Consider the following 18,991-nt stretch of genomic DNA (forward strand, 5'->3'; position numbering starts at 1 on the left):
CAAATGTGGGCCAATGTGCCTACAGCCTAGTTGTTGTACCAGAGGTCACGGGATGAAATTATAATACTAAATATATTACAAAACTATTTTGTATTCTCTGCAGGTTCCCAGGGTTTTTATCCTGAACAACCCCTTTGAAGTGGTCATTGGAGGTCTACTGTGATGCATGAGTCTATAAATCAAGTACAGTTGTAACTCCACTCTCACTCTCTTGAGAGCGTTCTGGGAGGACCATAATGAAAACGGAGAAATTCTAGTGTTTATAAACGGATACTACCATCTTAGAGACACACACACACAGGATAGGTCATAATTGTCTGATAGATATGGGCCCCACCTCTGGAAACATATCCTAGTGGTAAAAACGTAGAAAAGTGGCCACATAGATGTGAAGCTCTCTCTATCCATTCCTATAGGAGTCACGCTTGTTTGGTTGTTTCCATAACTACAACAGAAGTGAAAAGAGAGGGCCGCAAGGCCTTCTCCAATGATTCTACACCTGGGGGGAGATGGGGTACCACAGTTCTGCAGATAGGTGGGACCCACACACTTTAACTGGGAGTGCACTTATTAGGATTAGTGGAACCCGCCAGCAATTATCTAATGTCAGCGGGAAGAACAGAACCAGCTTTTTTTTAAGACAATTTTAAAATAACACTTATCTACCGAAGATTTCTCTTACTTTTCCTTTCTTCAGCGCACTGTAGACATCTTTATACTGCTGATACTTCTCCAGCTCGGCCTTCACCAGGACTTGACGTATGTGCATCACCTCCTCTACAGTAAGAGCCAGACATTCTACAGGGTAACAAAACTCCTCCTGAAATTGAACACCTTGGATTAACAAGACGCGTAAAGAACAGCTGCTGAGACCATGAAGCACCATCAACCAAGCACCTCTGTTAGTAGCAGGAAGATATGACTGGATACAGCTGGGTGTAAAAAAAAAAAAGTGGATGTAAATTTCTGAATAACACTGTTGTAATGACTGTAGCTCCTCTGCAACACAACAGAAGACCGGGTCTTTTTCAATATCTTCAGTTTTTGTGGTTTCAGATACAGCACTTGTTTATGTACATGAAGTGAGCAGAGTAGTTAGAGGGAGTGTTAGTGATCACACATGGAGATCCTTATGCTGTGGTGTTAGGACCTTATACTATATAAAGCTGGGTTGGTGAGATTATCAGTATCAACACAATGAACATCGAACCCACCACAGAATAAGCCATCTCCTTGCAAGCAGCAAGCAAATCATCACTGAGAATAAAGATATTAAAGGCAGAACGTCAGTCATCAAGGGTTCCTCTAAAGGGTATTGGCCACTTCTGGTAAAACCTAACAGTAAATATAGGTTCTCAAGTTCTGTCAGGTCACCATTATACCTGCGATGGGGGTTGTTACCAATCTTTCCCTGACTCCTGAATGGTGAATCTTTCTAGGCTTCATGCACATGGCCGTGTCCACATTTCAGTCCGCAAACAATAGATCCACAAAATACAGGGAGTGCAGAATTATTAGGCAAATTAGTATTTTGACCACATCATCCTCTTTATGCATGTTGTCTTACTCCAAGCTGTATAGGCTCGAAAGCCTACTACCAATTAAGCATATTAGGTGATGTGCATCTCTGTAATGAGAAGGGGTGTGGTCTAATGACATCAACATATTAGGTGTGCATAATTTTTAGGCAACTTCCTTTCCTTTGGCAAAATGGGTCAAAAGAAGGACTTGACAGGCTCAGAAAAGTCAAAAATAGTGAGATATCTTGCAGAGGGATGCAGCACTCTTAAAATTGCAAAGCTTCTGAAGCGTGATCATCGAACAATCAAGCGTTTCATTCAAAATAGTTAACAGGGTCGCAAGAAGCGTGTGGAAAAACCAAGGCGCAAAATAACTGCCCATGAACTGAGAAAAGTCAAGCGTGCAGCTGCCAAGATGCCACTTGCCACCAGTTTGGCCATATTTCAGAGCTGCAACATCACTGGAGTGCCCAAAAGCACAAGGTGTGCAATACTCAGAGACATGGCCAAGGTAAGAAAGGCGGAAAGACTACCACCACTGAACAAGACACACAAGCTGAAACGTCAAGACTGGGCCAAGAAATATCTCAAGACTGATTTTTCTAAGGTTTTATGGACTGATGAAATGAGAGTGAGTCTTGATGGGCCAGATGGATGGGCCCGTGGCTGGATTGGTAAAGGGCAGAGAGCTCCAGTCCGACTCAGACGCCAGCAAGGTGGAGGTGGAGTACTGGTTTGGGCTGGTATCATCAAAGATGAGCTTGTGGGGCCTTTTCGGGTTGAGGATGGAGTCAAGCTCAACTCCCAGTCCTACTGCCAGTTTCTGGAAGACACCTTCTTCAAGCAGTGGTACAGGAAGAAGTCTGCATCCTTCAAGAAAAACATGATTTTCATGCAGGACAATGCTCCATCACACGCGTCCAAGTACTCCACAGCGTGGCTGGCAAGAAAGGGTATAAAAGAAGAAAATCTAATGACATGGCCTCCTTGTTCACCTGATCTCAACCCCATTGAGAACCTGTGGTCCATCATCAAATGTGAGATTTACAAGGAGGGAAAACAGTACACCTCTCTGAACAGTGTCTGGGAGGCTGTGGTTGCTGCTGCACGCAATGTTGATGGTGAACAGATCAAAACACTGACAGAATCCATGGATGGCAGGCTTTTGAGTGTCCTTGCAAAGAAAGATGGCCATATTGGTCACTGATTTGTTTTTGTTTTGTTTTTGAATGTCAGAAATGTATATTTGTGAATGTTGAGATGTTATATTGGTTTCACTGGTAAAAATAAATAATTGAAATGGGTATATATTTGTTTTTTGTTAAGTTGCCTAATAATTATGCACAGTAATAGTCACCTGCACACACAGATATCCCCCTAAAATAGCTAAAACTAAAAACAAACTAAAAACTACTTCCAAAAATATTCAGCTTTGATATTAATGAGTTTTTTGGGTTCATTGAGAACATGGTTGTTGTTCAATAATAAAATTAATCCTCAAAAATACAACTTGCTTAATAATTCTGCACTCCCTGTACAGATACCTTCCATGTGCCTTTCATATTTTACTCGCTCCCATTAATAGAAAGGGCATCCTTCTCTGCAATACAGACAAGAAGAGGACATCTTCTGTCATGCAGAACAGCCACATGGATGGATGTGTGCGTCGCCCCATAGAAATTCTTAAGTCAGAGTGCTATTCGCAAGAAATGAAGAATACGATGATGAAGCCTTACTATGCCGCATTATATCGGCCCTTCCATATTACAGCAGAGCTAAGCAGATTTGCCATTCAGGAGTCTAGAAACGCTTTGTGACAACCCTTACCCCTTTACGGTTGTCACTTTTTGACATCCTGAAGGACTGATATTTACTGCCTAGTTTTAAGTGGAAATGACTCTGGTTTCACAATTCACTATTCTGCCTTTAAGTCAGACGATTTCATAAGCCACACTAGGAAAACATTAGCATTTGATAAAAATTTTTTAGTTCCTAGAGGATTTCTCATTCTTCCCAAGAATTAGACATCATTAACTCTTATTGTGCTGGAGGCCAGGTGTAAAGACTTTAAACAAATGCCAACCCAGTACCATAGTAGTTAACTAGTAGAGAGCGATCACCGTACATGACTTAAAATGCTTAAGAAAACATACCCCTTTGGGTACATCCGTGACCTGGAGCCTAACCTGCTTTTAGGAGAAACCATATCGGTAAGTAGGTTGACATAAGTTGTGTCATTTAGGTTATGTAAAGCATTGGCAAATATTGATTTCAATTTTGATCATTACTACATTTGTTTCACAGCCGCTTTAATTGGAAAGCTAATTTCTTAAGATCTTGGTATGGAAATAGGAAAAATGACACAAACAAGAAAAGATATTTACATGTATTTAAAAAGAATAATGTGTAAAGCAAATTACTGATATTATTTATTGATTAAAGGGTTGCTCCACATAAGAAATATTATCACTTATCCATCAATCCTGAGAACAGGGTCACACACGTCTACCGTCACTCCTTTCATCTCTATGGGACTGTCGGAGTGGTTGTTGGACCCCCATAAATCAGATACTTATCACCTCTCCTGTGGATTTTTTTATAAAAAGGCTGAGATATTATATGTCTAAGGGTATGACCACATGGAGAGACTGTGGTGTGAGGACGTGGCTGTGCTGCAATCAAGAACCGTGTGGCTTTACGGGCTGCATTGGGCCCTAATTGAACTAATGAGAATGCACAAGTTTGCAACAAGTTAACAATGCAGACTGGCTTAACAGTGCGGTTTCATTAATTAGGGCCCGATGCAGACCATATGGCCGCGCAGTTCTTGATCACTTGCACCGCCTTGTCCCGAACGTCACACGACCGCGACGTGTGTTCGTACCCTTAGACAGGATGTGGAACCTTGGAATTGCTGTATGGAGTTTTACTTGATTCACCTGTCATCTTGAAATAAAATATAAAATGACCTTGTGGACTAATCTTTTCTTAGAACTCTGCATTGTGCAGTTCCTCTGTTAGGCCTCTTTCAGACGGGCGTTGCGGGTACGTTGCAGGAACATGCGCAATTTTTCCGCGCGAGTGCAAAACATTGTAATGCGTTTTGCATGCGCGGGAGAAAAATTGCGCATGTTTGGTACCCAAACCCGAACTTCTTCACAGAAGTTCGGGCTTGGGATCGGTGTCCTGTAGATTGTATTATTTTTCCCTTATAACATGGTTATAAGGGGAAAATAATAGCGTTCTGAATACAGAATGCATAGTAAAATAGCGCTGTAGGGGTTAAAAAAATAAAAAAAATTTTTTTTAACTCACCTTAATCCACTTGATCGCGTAGCCCGGCATCTCTTCTGTTTTCTTTCTTTGCTGTGTGCAGGAACAGGACCTGTGGTGACGTCACTCCGGTCATCACATGGTCCATCACATGATCCATCACCATGATAAAAGATGTGATGGATCATGTGATGACCGGAGTGACGTCACCACAGGTCCTTTTCCAGCACACAGCAAAGAAAGAAGACAGAAGAGATGCCGGCTGCGCGATCAAGTGGATTAAGGCGAGTTAAATTATTTTTAGTTTTTCTTAACCCCTCCAGCCCTATTGTACTATGTATTCTGTATTAGGAATGCTATTATTTTCCCTTATAACCATGTTATAAGGGGAAATAATAATGATCGGGTCTCCATCCCGATCATCTCCTAGCAACCGTGCGTGAAAATCGCACCGCATCTGCACTTGCTTGCGGATGCTTGCGATTTTCACGCAACCCCATTCATTTCTATGCGGCCTGCGTTACGTGAAAAACGCACAAAATAGAGCATGCTGTGATTTTCACGCAACGCACAAGTGATGCGTGAAAATCACCGTTCATGTAAACAGCCCCATAGAAATGAATGGGTCGGGATTTCGCGCGGAATACTCGCCCGTGTGAAAGGGGCCTTATTTCTCCTGGAAAAATAGGAAAAAAATAAACAGCTGGGTCTTACCATTCCTCTAGTCTACAAGCAGTGTGCCTACACTGTCTGACATTCCAGCCCCGAAGGATGACGTTCCTCTGTTGTTCCTCCCTGAAGCGTAAGAATAAATTAACAGCTGGGTGTGGGAATAGTAATACCCAATTGTCAATTTATTTATACATTTCTAGGAGAAATAAGAGAGTTAAGCACCGACATTCACTGTTCATTGGTAGCTTTATATACGGTCCGAGTTTTAAGAATAAATGGAAAAGTTTAGAGTATTAACAAAGTGAAATTAGCGATAAAATGCTAATGTTTATCTGAATCAGAAGGAAAAGGAGAGCACAAGGACAGGTAAAACTTTATGCAACATCGCTTTTTAATGAATCTCATTTATCCAGTTATACCTGACTGGGGTAGGGTCAGGTCAGTGTCTCAAATACACTTTCAGGGCTCATACGGCTTAGTTCACATGTTGCGAATTTCTTGTGGACTTGCGGTGCAATTCAAGTCTATGGAATTTCCCACTCCTGATCTACGTGCTACAGATTGTTTAAATGCCAATTTCTTAATGCAGATCAGAAATCTTCAGTAGGCTCATTATCTTGAAGATGGTTTGCGATTAATCTTAGATTTCTTCCACTACCTTCTACAGAATTTAAAACCGCAACTAAATCCGCGACTGACCAATGCGTGTGCGGATTTCATCTGTTGCAAATTCACAACCAGTGAACTTAGCCTAAATCATGCATGGTGATGTTGCATTATCAGTTTGCTGTCCTTCTCAATAGGATTTCTAATTTCTTGCTGATTATAACAAAAAAGGAAACGATCACGTTTAGATTTATTCCGACTGCAAAATCATTAGGACGGGTGGTGCGGATACTGCAGCGAGTCGAGTGACACAGCTAAACTACCGCTCCTACCCAGGAAGAAAAGATCAATTCAGATGCAAACCGTAGATGAATAAGGCAAACCTGGGGTGCTCTCCACCTGCTGGCATAAGCTTTCTCAAACAGATAAAACATAGCCCCTGCCGCCCCAAAAATGGCTGCTTCAAAAGGATGAGACCCCAACAAAGAAGCTGTGTGTATGCTGGAAAATGGTCGCAAAGCCATCCTTGGAAAGAAACTGGTTATCCTAGGAACCTGGATAATAAATAGGGAGGAGAGTGAAGGGCACATTCCCCAATGACTGCTTCAGCTTGTGGTCGTCCATCTTGTAATGCTATGGTCTGTCAGCACTGAATGGTTGCCACAGGTCTACTCGTTATTCAGCTACGTGAACCAAAATATCACTGGCAGAGATGTAAGACCCCAGGATTGCACATATTATGCCTTGCTCACACTTCATTCTTTTTTTTTAAAAGAATAACCTGGAGTATATGCCAAGTGTATAGCCAGACATGGTCATCCAGTTCTGAAGTCATCACACTTCACATAAAAGCCATTTTTTATATATATATATATATATATATATATATAATAGGTTATGTAAAAATAACCCAATAATATAAGAAAAACCAGCATGAAGGCACGTATCGTTAGCTATCTGCTGCTAGAACTCAGATCACCAGAGAATCATCTGCTTCTCTAGCTTACAATGCAAAATTGAATCTTGAATTGTGACGAGAGAATAGCGTCAACCTCAGTAACACACTGTGGACACTAGGGGGCAGCAAGGTATTTCACATCCAGTAAACGCTGTTAATAAAGAGCCTCCCATTAAGGCTCTATGAAAAAAGTGCATGCAACGCACTGTACTATAATGGGCACAGGCATCTATATCAAGTGCTTTATCTACATTTTCTGCTTAGCATGAAATATAATAGTGCATGCGATATATAGCATAAGCGGGTCAATGTTCTCTCAGCCTACTGCTTTAATGTCATTTGAATAGTCTATCTATTAAAGTCATACGGAGGACCTCATGTGTGAACGTTGTGACCACAGAAACTACACTGTGTGCAATTTAGAAGATAAAAATTGGATGTTTATAAATATATAAAACTAGTGCTGGAAAAAATGTGATGTTACATAGCAAACAATTAGTTGCAATTCTTTTTATACAGAGGTTTTATGCTGTAAGTACAATTCACATTTATTAAAGGTTATATACCGCCCTGATCATGGCCAAGAGCAGTATCATCGTGTACCCTTACCCTTAAAGTGTACCTGCCATTCTATTTTTATTTGTGTAATGTATAGGGGCAGTGACACTGACCATTTTTGTAATGCGCTTTAATTACTGAAATTGTACATTTCTGTTAGAAAAATAGCTCTAAAGTGGCCCATTTAGTGCCCTAACAACGCTCCTCTGTCTTCTGTTTACATAAGGCTACTTTCACACTTGCCTCAGAGGATTCCAGACACAAACTGATGCATTTGTCACGTAGATCCGTCTGACAAATGCACTGAAATACCGGATCCGTCTCTCCGGTGTATATCCGGAAAAATTGATCCGGTATTTATTTTTTTCACAGATTTAAAGGTCTGTGCATGCGAGGACCGGAAGAACGGATCCGGCAATTTTAATGCCGGCACTAATACATTTCAATGGCAAGTGTTCAGGATTTTTGGCCGGAGAGAAAAATGCAGCACGCTGCGGTATTTTCTCCGGCTAAAAAACGTAAGAGGGACTGAACTGATGCATCCTGAAGGGAATTCTCTCCATTCAGAATGCATTAGGATAAAACTGATCAGTTCTTTTCTGGTATAGAGCCCCTAGGACAGAACGCAATACCGGAAAAGAAAACCGCTAGTGTGAAAGTACCCTAACACAGTCAGTGTGGAGCGTGGCTCCACAGTTATGTAAACAGAAGACAGAGGAACGTTGCTAAGGCTCAAAATGGGCCACTTTAGAGTTATTCTTCGAACAGAAATGTACGATTTCAGTAATTAAAGTATATTACAAAAATGGTCAACATCACTGCCCCTATACATTACACAAATAAAAATAGAATGGCAGTTACACTTTAAGGGTCCATTCACATGTCCGCAATTTCATTCCGCATTTTGCGGAACGGAATTGCGGACCCATTTATTTCTATGGGGCTGCACGATGTTTGGCCTGGATCCGGAATTGCGGACCCACACTTCCGGGTCCGCAATTCCGATCCCGAAAAAAATAGAACATGTCCTATTCTTGTCCGCAATAGCGGACAAGAATAGGCATATTCTATTAGTGCCGGCGATGTGTGGTTCTCAAAATGCGAAACGCACATTGCCGGTTTCCGTGTTTTGCGGATCCGCGGATGTGTGAATGGACCTTTAGGGGTTGTCCAGGATTAGAAAAACAAGGCCACTATATTCCAATAAGAGTCTCACACATATCCATGGCTTGTGCCTGGTATTGCAGCACAGCTCCACTGAATGGCGCTGAGCTGTAATACCACACACAACCTGTGGACAGGTGTGGTGCTGTTTTTGAAAGAAAGCTGACATCTTTTTCTAGTCCTAGACAACCCCTTTAAAACGGTTTCTTGTATATTGCTTCTAAACAGACTTATTTGCCTTTGTAGTACAGAAAAAGCCTACATGTAGTGTGAAGTCATGTGTTACAATTTTATTACTGCCCCTATACACAGTAGCAGAGGGGGCTGATGGAAAAGAGTAACACATGCAGAATCAGACCACGTATGGTTTGTTTGTAGTCTGTTACCACAGAAACACATACAGCAGATCTTTATAGGAGATACAGATACAAAACATTAGGATTTTGTACCGTATATTAAGGTGTTGTCCAAGGTAAACAAAAATCTTGGACAAGCCCTGCAATAGCCTAAAATAAAAAAATAATCATCTTATATTCTCCCCTTTCTCCAGTGCCATCTTCTGTGGCGGTGTTTCAGTCCTTCTGCCGCTGCTAGCTTACAAACAGCGGCGGGGTAGTTCTGGTATATGACACATGGCCGCTGCAGCCAGTCACTGTCTTCAGCGGTCTAAGGGCTCATGCACAGGACCGTGTGTGTTTATTTTGTCCGCATCCGATCCACATTTTTTTCACTTCAATGAGGGCGCAAAAGATGTGCATTTCCGTTCCGCGGCCCTGCAAAAAAATAGAACATGTTCTATTCTTGTCTATATTACAGACAAGGATAAGACAGTTCTACAGAGGGCATGATTTTCCATCCCACAAAATCCGCAGAACACACGTGGCTGGTATCTGTGTTTAGTGGATCCACAATTTGTGCATGAGCCCTATGGTTGAAGACTGATTGGCTGCAGAAGTGATGTTCCTTACACAGTGTCTGTCGTGCAGGTGTATGGCAACTGATTTGCTGTAGTGCCCACATGCCATATAGCAGCATGTCACTGCTGCAGGTTGTAAACAATCAGGGCAGGGGGAGCAATGGAGGCATGCGGAGAGCGGTGCTTGAGAAAAGGGGGCGTAGGGGGAGTAGAAGATGTTTATTTTAGACTATTACGGGGCTTTTTAATTATCTAATTCTTCTCCACTATGGATATATTCATGGCCATTAACTATTTTCAATAAATTACATTTGTATCCACTTTGAACAACGGAAAACCTTTTTTTTTTTTTTTTGAACAGGCAGATATATATATATATATATATATATATATATATACAGTTCGAAGAAAAAGTATGTGAACCCTTTGCAATGATATGGATTTCTGCACAAATTGGTCATAAAATGTGATCTGATCTTCATCTAAGTCACAACAATAGACCATCACAGTCTGCTTAAACTAATAACACACAAAGAATTAAATGTTACCATGTTTTTATTGAACTTCCAATGTGAACATTCACAGTGCAGGTGGAAAAAGTATGTGAACCCTTGGATTTAATAACTGGTTGAACCTCCTTTGGCAGCAATAACTTCAACAAAACGTTTCCTGTAGTTGCAGATCAGACGTGCACAACGGTCAGGAGTAATTCTTGACCATTCCTCTTTACAAACTGTTTCAGTAATATTCTTGGGATGTCTGGTGTGAATCGCTTTCTTGAGGTCATGCCACAGCATGTTAATCGGGTTGAGGTCAGGACTCTGACTGGGCCACTCCAGAAGGCGTATTTTCTTCTGTTTAAGCCATTCTGTTGTTGATTTACTTCTATGCTTTGGGTCGTTGTCCTGTTGCAACACCCATCTTCTGTTGAGCTTCAGCTGGTGGACAGATGGCCTTAAGTTCTCCTGCAAAATGTCTTGATAAACTTGGGAATTCATTTTTCCTTCGATGATAGCAATCCGTCCAGGCCCTGATGCAGCAAAGCAGCCCCAAACCATGATGCCCCCACCACCATACTTCACAGTTGGGATGAGGTTTTGATGTTGGTGTGCTGTGCCTCTTTTTCTCCACACATAGTGTTGTGTGTTTCTTCTAAACAAATCAACTTTGGTTTCATCTGTCCACAGAATATTTTGTCAGTACTGCTGTGGAACATCCAGGTGCTCTTGTGCAAACTGTAAACGTGCAGCAATGTTTTTTTTGGACAGCAGTGGCTTCCTCTGTAGTATCCTCCCATGAAATCCATTCTTGTTTAGTGTTTTATGTATCGTAGATTCACTAACAGGGATGTTAGCATAGGCCAGAGACTCTTGTAAGTCTTTAGCTGACACTCTAGGATTCTTCTTCACCTCATTGAGCAGTCTGCGCTGTGCTCTTGCAGTCATCTTTACAGGACGGCCACTCCTAGGGAGAGTAGCAGCAGTGCTGAACTTTCTCCATTTATAGACAATTTGTCTTACTGTGGACTGATGAACAGCAAGGCTTTTGGAGATACTTTTATAACCCTTTCCAGCTTTATGCAAATCAACAATTTTAAATCGTAGGTCTTCTGAGAGCTCTTTTGTGCGAGGCATCATTCACATCAGGCAATCCTTCTTGTGAAAAGCAAACCCAGAACTGGTGTGTGCTTTTTATAGAGCAGGGTAGCTGTAACCAACATCTCCAATCTCATCTCATTGATTGGACTCCAGTTGGCTGACACCTCACTCCAATTAGCTCTTGGAGATGTCATTAGTCTAGGGGTTCACATACTTTTTCCACCTGCGCGGTAAATGTTTACATGGTGTGTTCAATAAAAACATGGTAACATTTAATTCTTTGTGTGTTATTAGTTTTAGCAGACTGTGATTGTCTATTGTTGTGACTTAGATGAAGATCAGATCACATTTTATGACCAATTTGTGCAGAAATCCATATAATTTTTTAGATTTTTGCAGCTAACACCTATTTCCTTCCATGCTAAAAAGCTTTCACTATATAACAAAATGTGTGTGGACACAAGATCGGATAGGATTCACCTTAGGGTTCTCGGCATCATACTTGTGCAAACCTGAAAACAACGTAAAGTAATTAGCAAAGTTAGTAGGAGGTCTGCCTACCAAAGATCTGGAGCTTTGTCGGGTTGGAGGAAGAAAATGCCGCACATTGGTAGGTGTCTCCTTCTCTATAGAGTGGCGCCTCTGTGGAGTTTGCCGTCTCTCAGGCTGAGGTGTAGAGGAGATCGGTAAAAACCTTGGAGGTGCTGAGAATACAATGAAAAGAGACAAGTAAAATCCATTAAATACGTTGGTACTGACTACTGGTTCAAGCAGTCGATAACTTTTTTTTTTTGTTTGTTAGTACAGTACCGAACTTAGTTTAAAACCTCTTCACTATGCAGATCCTAGATCTTAGTAGTAATTAGAGATTTTGTTTTAGTTTTTATTGGAAAATTAAGTTTGCGTTAGTCACTCACTTTTCCTCCCAGCAGCAGTTCCTGGAGATACATCTTCAGGCTGGGAGTTGGACACACTACTGCTGCTTGAGGACTTCTGCACCGTATCCTCCTGAGCAAAGAAGTAACAGGACACTATCAGTAACTGTTTACTTTATACGTTTTTAGAGGACAGTACATGACATAATATAGTGCAGTCTCAGGCACAGTTTTATTAACAATTATCCTTAGTCTTGAGAGCATTTCTTGGCACAGACTACTACGTGTCATGCAGCATTGGTTGTATGGACTGTCGCTGTGGTTTTACAGCCTGACCTAGTAAATAGAAATTAATAAACACTAATCTCCTTTTAGTTAATCTATAATCCTGTTGCACATTTCACACACCAGCAAACCAAGCATTTATGGCAAGGAAATCTTTCTGATTAAGAGTAATCATTGAGGAACAGTTAATCTCCTGACACACGCCACGGCACGACTTTCAAGCATACAGTATAATAGGGGACTTAGGCCTCTTTCACACTTGCGTTGTTGGGATCCGGCATGCACTTCCGTTGCCGGAGGTGCCTGCCGGATCCGGAAAAACGCAAGTGTACTGAAAGCATTTGAAGACGGAGCCGTCTTCCAAATGCTTTCAGTGTTACTATGGCACCCAGGACGCTATTAAAGTCCTGGTTGCCATAGTAGGAGCGGGGAGCGGCGGGAGCGGTATACTTACAGTCCGTGCGGCTCCCCGGGCGCTCCAGAATGACGTCAGAGCGCCCCATGCGCATGGATCACGTGATCGCATGGATCACATCATCCATGCGATCACGTGATCCATGCGCTTGGGGCGCCCTGACGTCACTCTGGAGCGCCCGGGGAGCCGCACGGACGGTAAGTACACTGCTCCCCCGCTCCCCACTACACTTACCATGGCTGCCAGGACTTTAGCGTCCCGGCAGCCATGGTAACCATTCAGAAAAAGCTAAATGTCGGCTCCGGCAATGCGCCGAAACGACGTTTAGCTTAAGGCCGGATCCGGATCAATGCTTTCCAATGGGCATTAATTCCGGATCCGGCCTTGCGGCAAGTGTTCCGGATTTTTGGCCGGAGCAAACAGCGCAGCATGCTGCGGTATTTTCTCCGGCCAACAAACGTTCCGTACCGGAACTGAAGACATCCTGATGCATCCTGAACGGATTTCTCTCCATTCAGAATGCATTAGGATAATCCTGATCAGGATTCTTCCGGCATAGAGCCCCGACGACAGAACTCTATGCCGGAAGACAATAACGCAGGTGTGAAAGAGCCCTTAGGGGACATTGAAAGAAAAGCTCCATCGTAGAGAAAAAAAGCATCATGTTTGTAAGTTACATAGACAGAAATGTAAATATATACATCTCGTATATATTACTGAAAGCTCCTGCAAGTCAGCAGACATGATTGTGATTGATTGCCCCTAGCCTGCTCCACAACCTGAACTGTTACTGCTCGTCTAGGCAGCAATTCCACTTTGTTATAGACTATCTTCTACAGCTATATTTGTGATTAGAAATATGGCAATACGCATTTTGTATATGACACATGATATGATAAGTTTGGAAGGCAGGTGACAAAATATACAAATATCTATCAAGACGTCAACATATATATATATATATTTTTAGCTTTAGGCTACTTTCACATCTGCGTTTTTGCTGGATCCGTCATGGGTTCAGCAAAAACGCATCCGGTATATAATACAATCATCTCCATCCATTCAGAACGGATCCAGTTGTATTATATCCCAAATGAGCAAGACGGATTTGTCACTAAATCCATTCTAAGTCAATGAGTGCCAGATTAGTTTTGTTTCCCTTCCGAAAAAACGGATCCATCACCATTCACTTACATTGTGTTTCATGACTTCATGTTCATTTGAGATATAATACAACCGGATCCATTCTGAACGGATGCAGATGGTTGTATTATATACCGGATGCATTTTTGCTAATCCCATGACGGATCCAGCAAAAACGCAGATGTGAAAGTAGCCTAAAGCTAAATATTCATGTTGACATCTTCGCTTTTGTGTGCGTCATGGGAACGCAACGAAACAGAACGGAATTTACGGAATTCTGGTTGACGTCTTGATAGATATTTGTATATTTTGTCACCTGCCTTCCAAACTTATCATATCATGTGTTATATACAAAATGCGTATTGCCATATTTCTAATCACAAATATAGCTGTAGAAGATAGTCTATAACAAAGTGGAATTGCTGCCTAGACGAGCAGTAACAGTTCAGGTTGTGGAGCAGGCTAGGGGCAATCAATCACAATCATGTCTGCTGACTTGCAGGAGCTTTCAGTAGTATACGGGGTATACTTCAGTAATATATACGAGATGTATAGATTTACTTTTCTGTCTATGAAACTCACAAACATGATCCTTTTTTTTCTCTACGATGGAGCTTTTCTTTCAATGTCCCCTATTATACTGTATGCTTGAAAGTCCGTTCAATTCAGTTTTGTCCCAATTGAGAATGAATAGGGACAAACTTCAGTGGTTTCCTCCGGTTTTGAGATCCTATGATGGATCTCAATAGCGGAAAGGAAAACACTGATGTGAAAGTAGCCTTAGTGACACTAGGACTGCAAGATGAGATCTCACAACTACCAGAAAGCATCGGCAGAGTTGGACCATACAACTATTTTCCTTACTTACTGGATGAGAACCAAGGACTCTAACCTTGAAAACTGACTTGTTGGCCTACTTCTACTCTATCTGGATCCTTATTGTAGATTCCTCTATACCTAATACCGCCCCCACTACACAGTGACTAATGCGGCTAATAACCCGCTCTATGCAGTCTATTACTATGCCATTTTGTAGTTTAAGTTGGACTTAGTTTATTTCTACCCAAAGTTTTCTGTTTCTGGAAGTAAAGTTCATTTTTGGTAATCTAGCCACCCAGGCGACCCACACTTTGTTGAGGGAAATAACTCCTGTAGTTTGTGACATGGCATCTTTCATTTTATGAGGTATGTCTTATTAATATAACTGGACAACACATTTTCTGCCATTTAGAAACTATTTTAACTATGAACAATGTAGATCTTCACAGCAATTTTATCACAGTCAACAGCTATTACAGACTTCTGTGTATCCATGTGTGGGAGATAGGTTTTATTTCTCTATATATAATGTAAACATTCTATAGTACACATTTTCGTCCACTAGATTGCAGAAAACCAGATATGTGAGCCTCATGTGCATTCCTTTGTCTTAAGGTCACTGGGGAGGGGTAATTAGGTTGCAGTTTTCAAATCTACCTATGAACTTAGAGTTGAAGAGTCTCTTCTTAAGGAACACCCCTTTTGTGATGTCATGTCTGCTATTTAAAGGGATTCGGTCATCAGAAATTAGGCCTATAACCTAAACATATGGCGATGTCCCTAGTAATACACTGAATCCTAAAGTGACTTTAACAAATGCGCCTGTGGCTCTATAATAATAAAAAACAGGTTTATATCACCTGTCACTCACTTCAAAATGTGTCCAAGGGGACATCTCATGGTGAAGGGTGCCCGGCTGCAGCCACCTCGTTTAGGTGCCCAGCGCCACCTTCTGAAGTGAAATCGCCGCCCTCCCTTTCATTAGATCCGCCTACCTCAGTTCATCGCCGCCTCTCTAACGTCCGCTTGCTTCAGCCAGATTCTGCGCGTGCGCACTAGGTATAACCTGATGCGCCCGTGCGGACTACTGGCAGCGGCCTCGTTTAGCGAATTTAAAATTTTCATCCCTTCAAGTGCAACGCCCAAAGGAAATGAACAATCTAGAATCAAATGCTGGATCCCTATTATCTATACAATCCTTAGGATCTGCTTCCATTTGCCTCATAGCAAACATGTTCCATGATCTCTCATGGCAAAGGGTAGTATCACACGTGTAGGAGTAGATAGTAATGCAGTTCTTACTCTTCTCACCAACTGTTCACCGCCTTAAGGGTGTACAATTTTAGATCCGACTACTCTGCTGCCTCTGGAGGGGGGAGGGAGTAGTTGTGCCTTCCCACCTATAAAAATAAAAAATCTAATTCAAATGACTGTCTACAATTAATAACCAAATTTTTAAGTTTCTGGTAGATAATTTCAGATTCTTGGAAGATGGATCATCTCAGACAGGATATGCTGTTCCTACTTAATCTGATGTTGTCAAGAAAGAACCACTCTCTCCAGCAATGTTAGTGCAGAAGACAGAGCTGAAGACACTTGCTGAAGTTTGCAAGATGGCTGAGGGTAAGACTGCTAACATCAATATTGATCCAGGTATGCCTTCGGTATCACTCATTATTATGGTCTAATCTAGTGAAGCAGAGATTTTGTTTGATCCATGGGTAAGCCCATCAAAAATGAATGCTGAGTGTATGAAAGATGTTTGATGCGCTGATGCTGCCTGAGAAGATAAAGGCTAAACTATTACCTGAAGTCTACGCTAAGTGGAAATCTGTGTGATACGGGATGGCTTAGGGCCAGTGGACTTCCAAAAGTTTGTCTTTTTCAGATACAGGCTACAGAGGCTGAAAGGAAACATCAAAGGATAAAGGTACTGTAGAAGTGATGATTGAGAATGGACTCTGGAGGGTTGGTAAGAAACTCTTCCTTCAGAAGGTACTCTACCTAAAGAGGATGGATTAAGAACATGGGCAAATCGAGAGAGAAGGTGTGATAGGGTTCTGTGGTAGATGGCTCCTGGGTTCAACAATGCTGCCACTAGGTTAGTTGAAAGTGAATGCTGTAATAATGATGGGAGAACTATGGGAGTTCCAGGAAGGCATATGCCAAGGTCATCTTACCCATTTCAGAGACTGTGGATTGACTACATTCAGAACAAAGGTGGAACAGTGTAAATATGTCTGTATTGACCTCTTTCCAGGATATTCGGAGATTTAGCCTGTATCAAAGGCTACAGCTAAAAGATACTGACTGAGGTAAGAGTACCTACCCCTGGGGCTTTTCTCCATCTCGTACACAGCTAACCGGAAGATAGGCCTAAGTCCTTATAAAGTACTCTTTGGGAATGCCCCTAGATTAGGTCTCTATTTTCCCCAACAGCTCCAGATGTAGCATAGTAGTTTTCAAATTATGTTGTCTGTTGTACAAATTGATTGTCTAATGTGTATTTCCAAGTTTTAGCTATTTTCTAGAATCCAGACTATATAGAAGCAATTCATTCTTTACAATCAGGAGATTGGGTAGTGGTGAAACGAGAAACATGTGGAAAGTCCTAGAGCTACGGTTTGAAGATATACATCAAGTCCTGATAACCACCGCCACTGCTGTAGAATTGGAAGGAGAGACTGATTGGATCTACGTGTCATATTGCAATCAAGTGCCAGGACTATAAGAGCTATAACGTCTTTGCATGTCGTATTGTTTGTTTTATATTGTACAAGGGGGAAATAACAGTCACATCAAATTCCAACAGTGTTATATTATCAAGATGAGTCAGGAACAACTAAGTTGACTTTTGCAGTATAGTGGACTGCAAGAAAGATGACAGATAGGACACTTGGTTTTGTTCTGATAAGTACATCTGTGTGACTGGAACTGACCCAGTCTATGGTAATTGTGTTTAGATATGACCATACCAACTGTGGATATTGGAGATTAACAGAATGGAGTACTAGTCTGAAATGTTGGGAATATAAACCAGTGGAAACTACCTCTAGAGTCAGTAAAGGTGAAGGTTTGTCACAAAGGATGACTGTCTTGAAGGGAACACCAACAAACAGTTGTAAATATAATGAGTGTAATCCCCTGTTCCTGTCCATTAGAAATCCTATGCAGGAATCGGGGATATATGTCTTAGGAGCATGTGTAAGTGACAAAGATCCCCTGGGTGAATTTAGAATGTTGGTAAGGGAAAAACCTCAAAGTTCAGTTGCATCTGTGGCTCCTACATCCTTACCTACAGTTGATATTAAATATTTGGCCAATTTAAAAATATAAAGACAAACTGGCCTTCGGATTTTATACAGGAAAGCTCTTTGGTGTTTTCCTCCAGGATATTGTTCTCTCATAATTCAGCTGAATAAGACAAGTAGTGACTCTGATAGTTCCTGACAGTTGGTTTATCAACTAAAATTATAAAAACGCTGATATCTGGTGATTGTGTGGAGATTTGCAGGTGGACCCAGGTGGAATGAAGTGGCCAGTGTACCCTGATCAAGTACTGATGCTATTTGTTCTATTCTCACCTCCTGAGTGAGATAAAATCAGTAAGCAAAACAATGTCCGGTCATGACTAAGGAGGTCACTTCTTACATCCTTTGACTCACATGGATACATGGATGCCATAAGAATCTGTAGAAGAGTTTCCGACTAATTTAAAGAGGACCTTTCACTAGTGCTGTAGTGCTGGCCAATCGCAGCGCTCAGTTCATAGCCTGAGAGAAAAAAAAAACCTCTCAGGCTATGAGCTGAGCGCTGCGATTGGCCAGCGCTACAGCCTGGGAGAAGGAGACGCCGGCAGGCTCAACTGGGTGGAGCCGAACATATGAAGATACCGGAGCCTATACCGGGAGAACGGAGCGGCGCTCAGGGATAACAGTAAGTGCAGGGATACCCCGGGAGCGCCGCTCTCCATGTCTGTATGCTTAGTTTAGATTTTTTATTCTAGTGAAAGGTCCTCTTTAACCGCTTCCCGACCGCCTGACGCACGGATGCGTCCTGGCGGCGGTCGATTCATTCCTTCTGGCTCAGGGGGATGAGAAGATGCTTTCATGAAACCAACTTGTGTGTCTGGTCTCATGAAAGTAGTATGGTGTGCATTCATACTTATACTTCTAATTGATTTGGCACC

At 41.8% G+C, this 18,991-nt stretch overlaps 1 protein-coding gene across 4 annotated transcripts in view; it reads right to left on the minus strand.

Moving 5' to 3' along the window:
* Positions 1-18,991, minus strand: part of SPIRE1 (spire type actin nucleation factor 1) — a 223,965-nt gene that overhangs the window by 15,684 nt on the left and 189,290 nt on the right. Inside the window, exons 10-13 of one of the 4 annotated variants that reach the window (XM_040432592.1) lie at positions 12,183-12,273; positions 11,827-11,969; positions 3,674-3,706; positions 683-820 (exon numbers count right to left, since the gene is read on the minus strand). In XM_040432592.1, the coding sequence (XP_040288526.1) occupies positions 683-820; positions 3,674-3,706; positions 11,827-11,969; positions 12,183-12,273 (405 nt within the window). Of the gene's footprint in view, positions 1-682; positions 821-3,673; positions 3,710-6,454; positions 6,626-11,826; positions 11,970-12,182; positions 12,274-18,991 lie in introns of all 4 variants that reach the window. The other 3 variants (XM_040432591.1, XM_040432590.1, XM_040432593.1) reach the window with 3 other exon arrangements.

The sequence above is a fragment of the Bufo bufo genome, chromosome 5 (genome assembly GCF_905171765.1).
Source record: "Bufo bufo chromosome 5, aBufBuf1.1, whole genome shotgun sequence".
In the NCBI taxonomy this organism is placed as follows: Eukaryota; Metazoa; Chordata; class Amphibia; order Anura; family Bufonidae; genus Bufo; species Bufo bufo.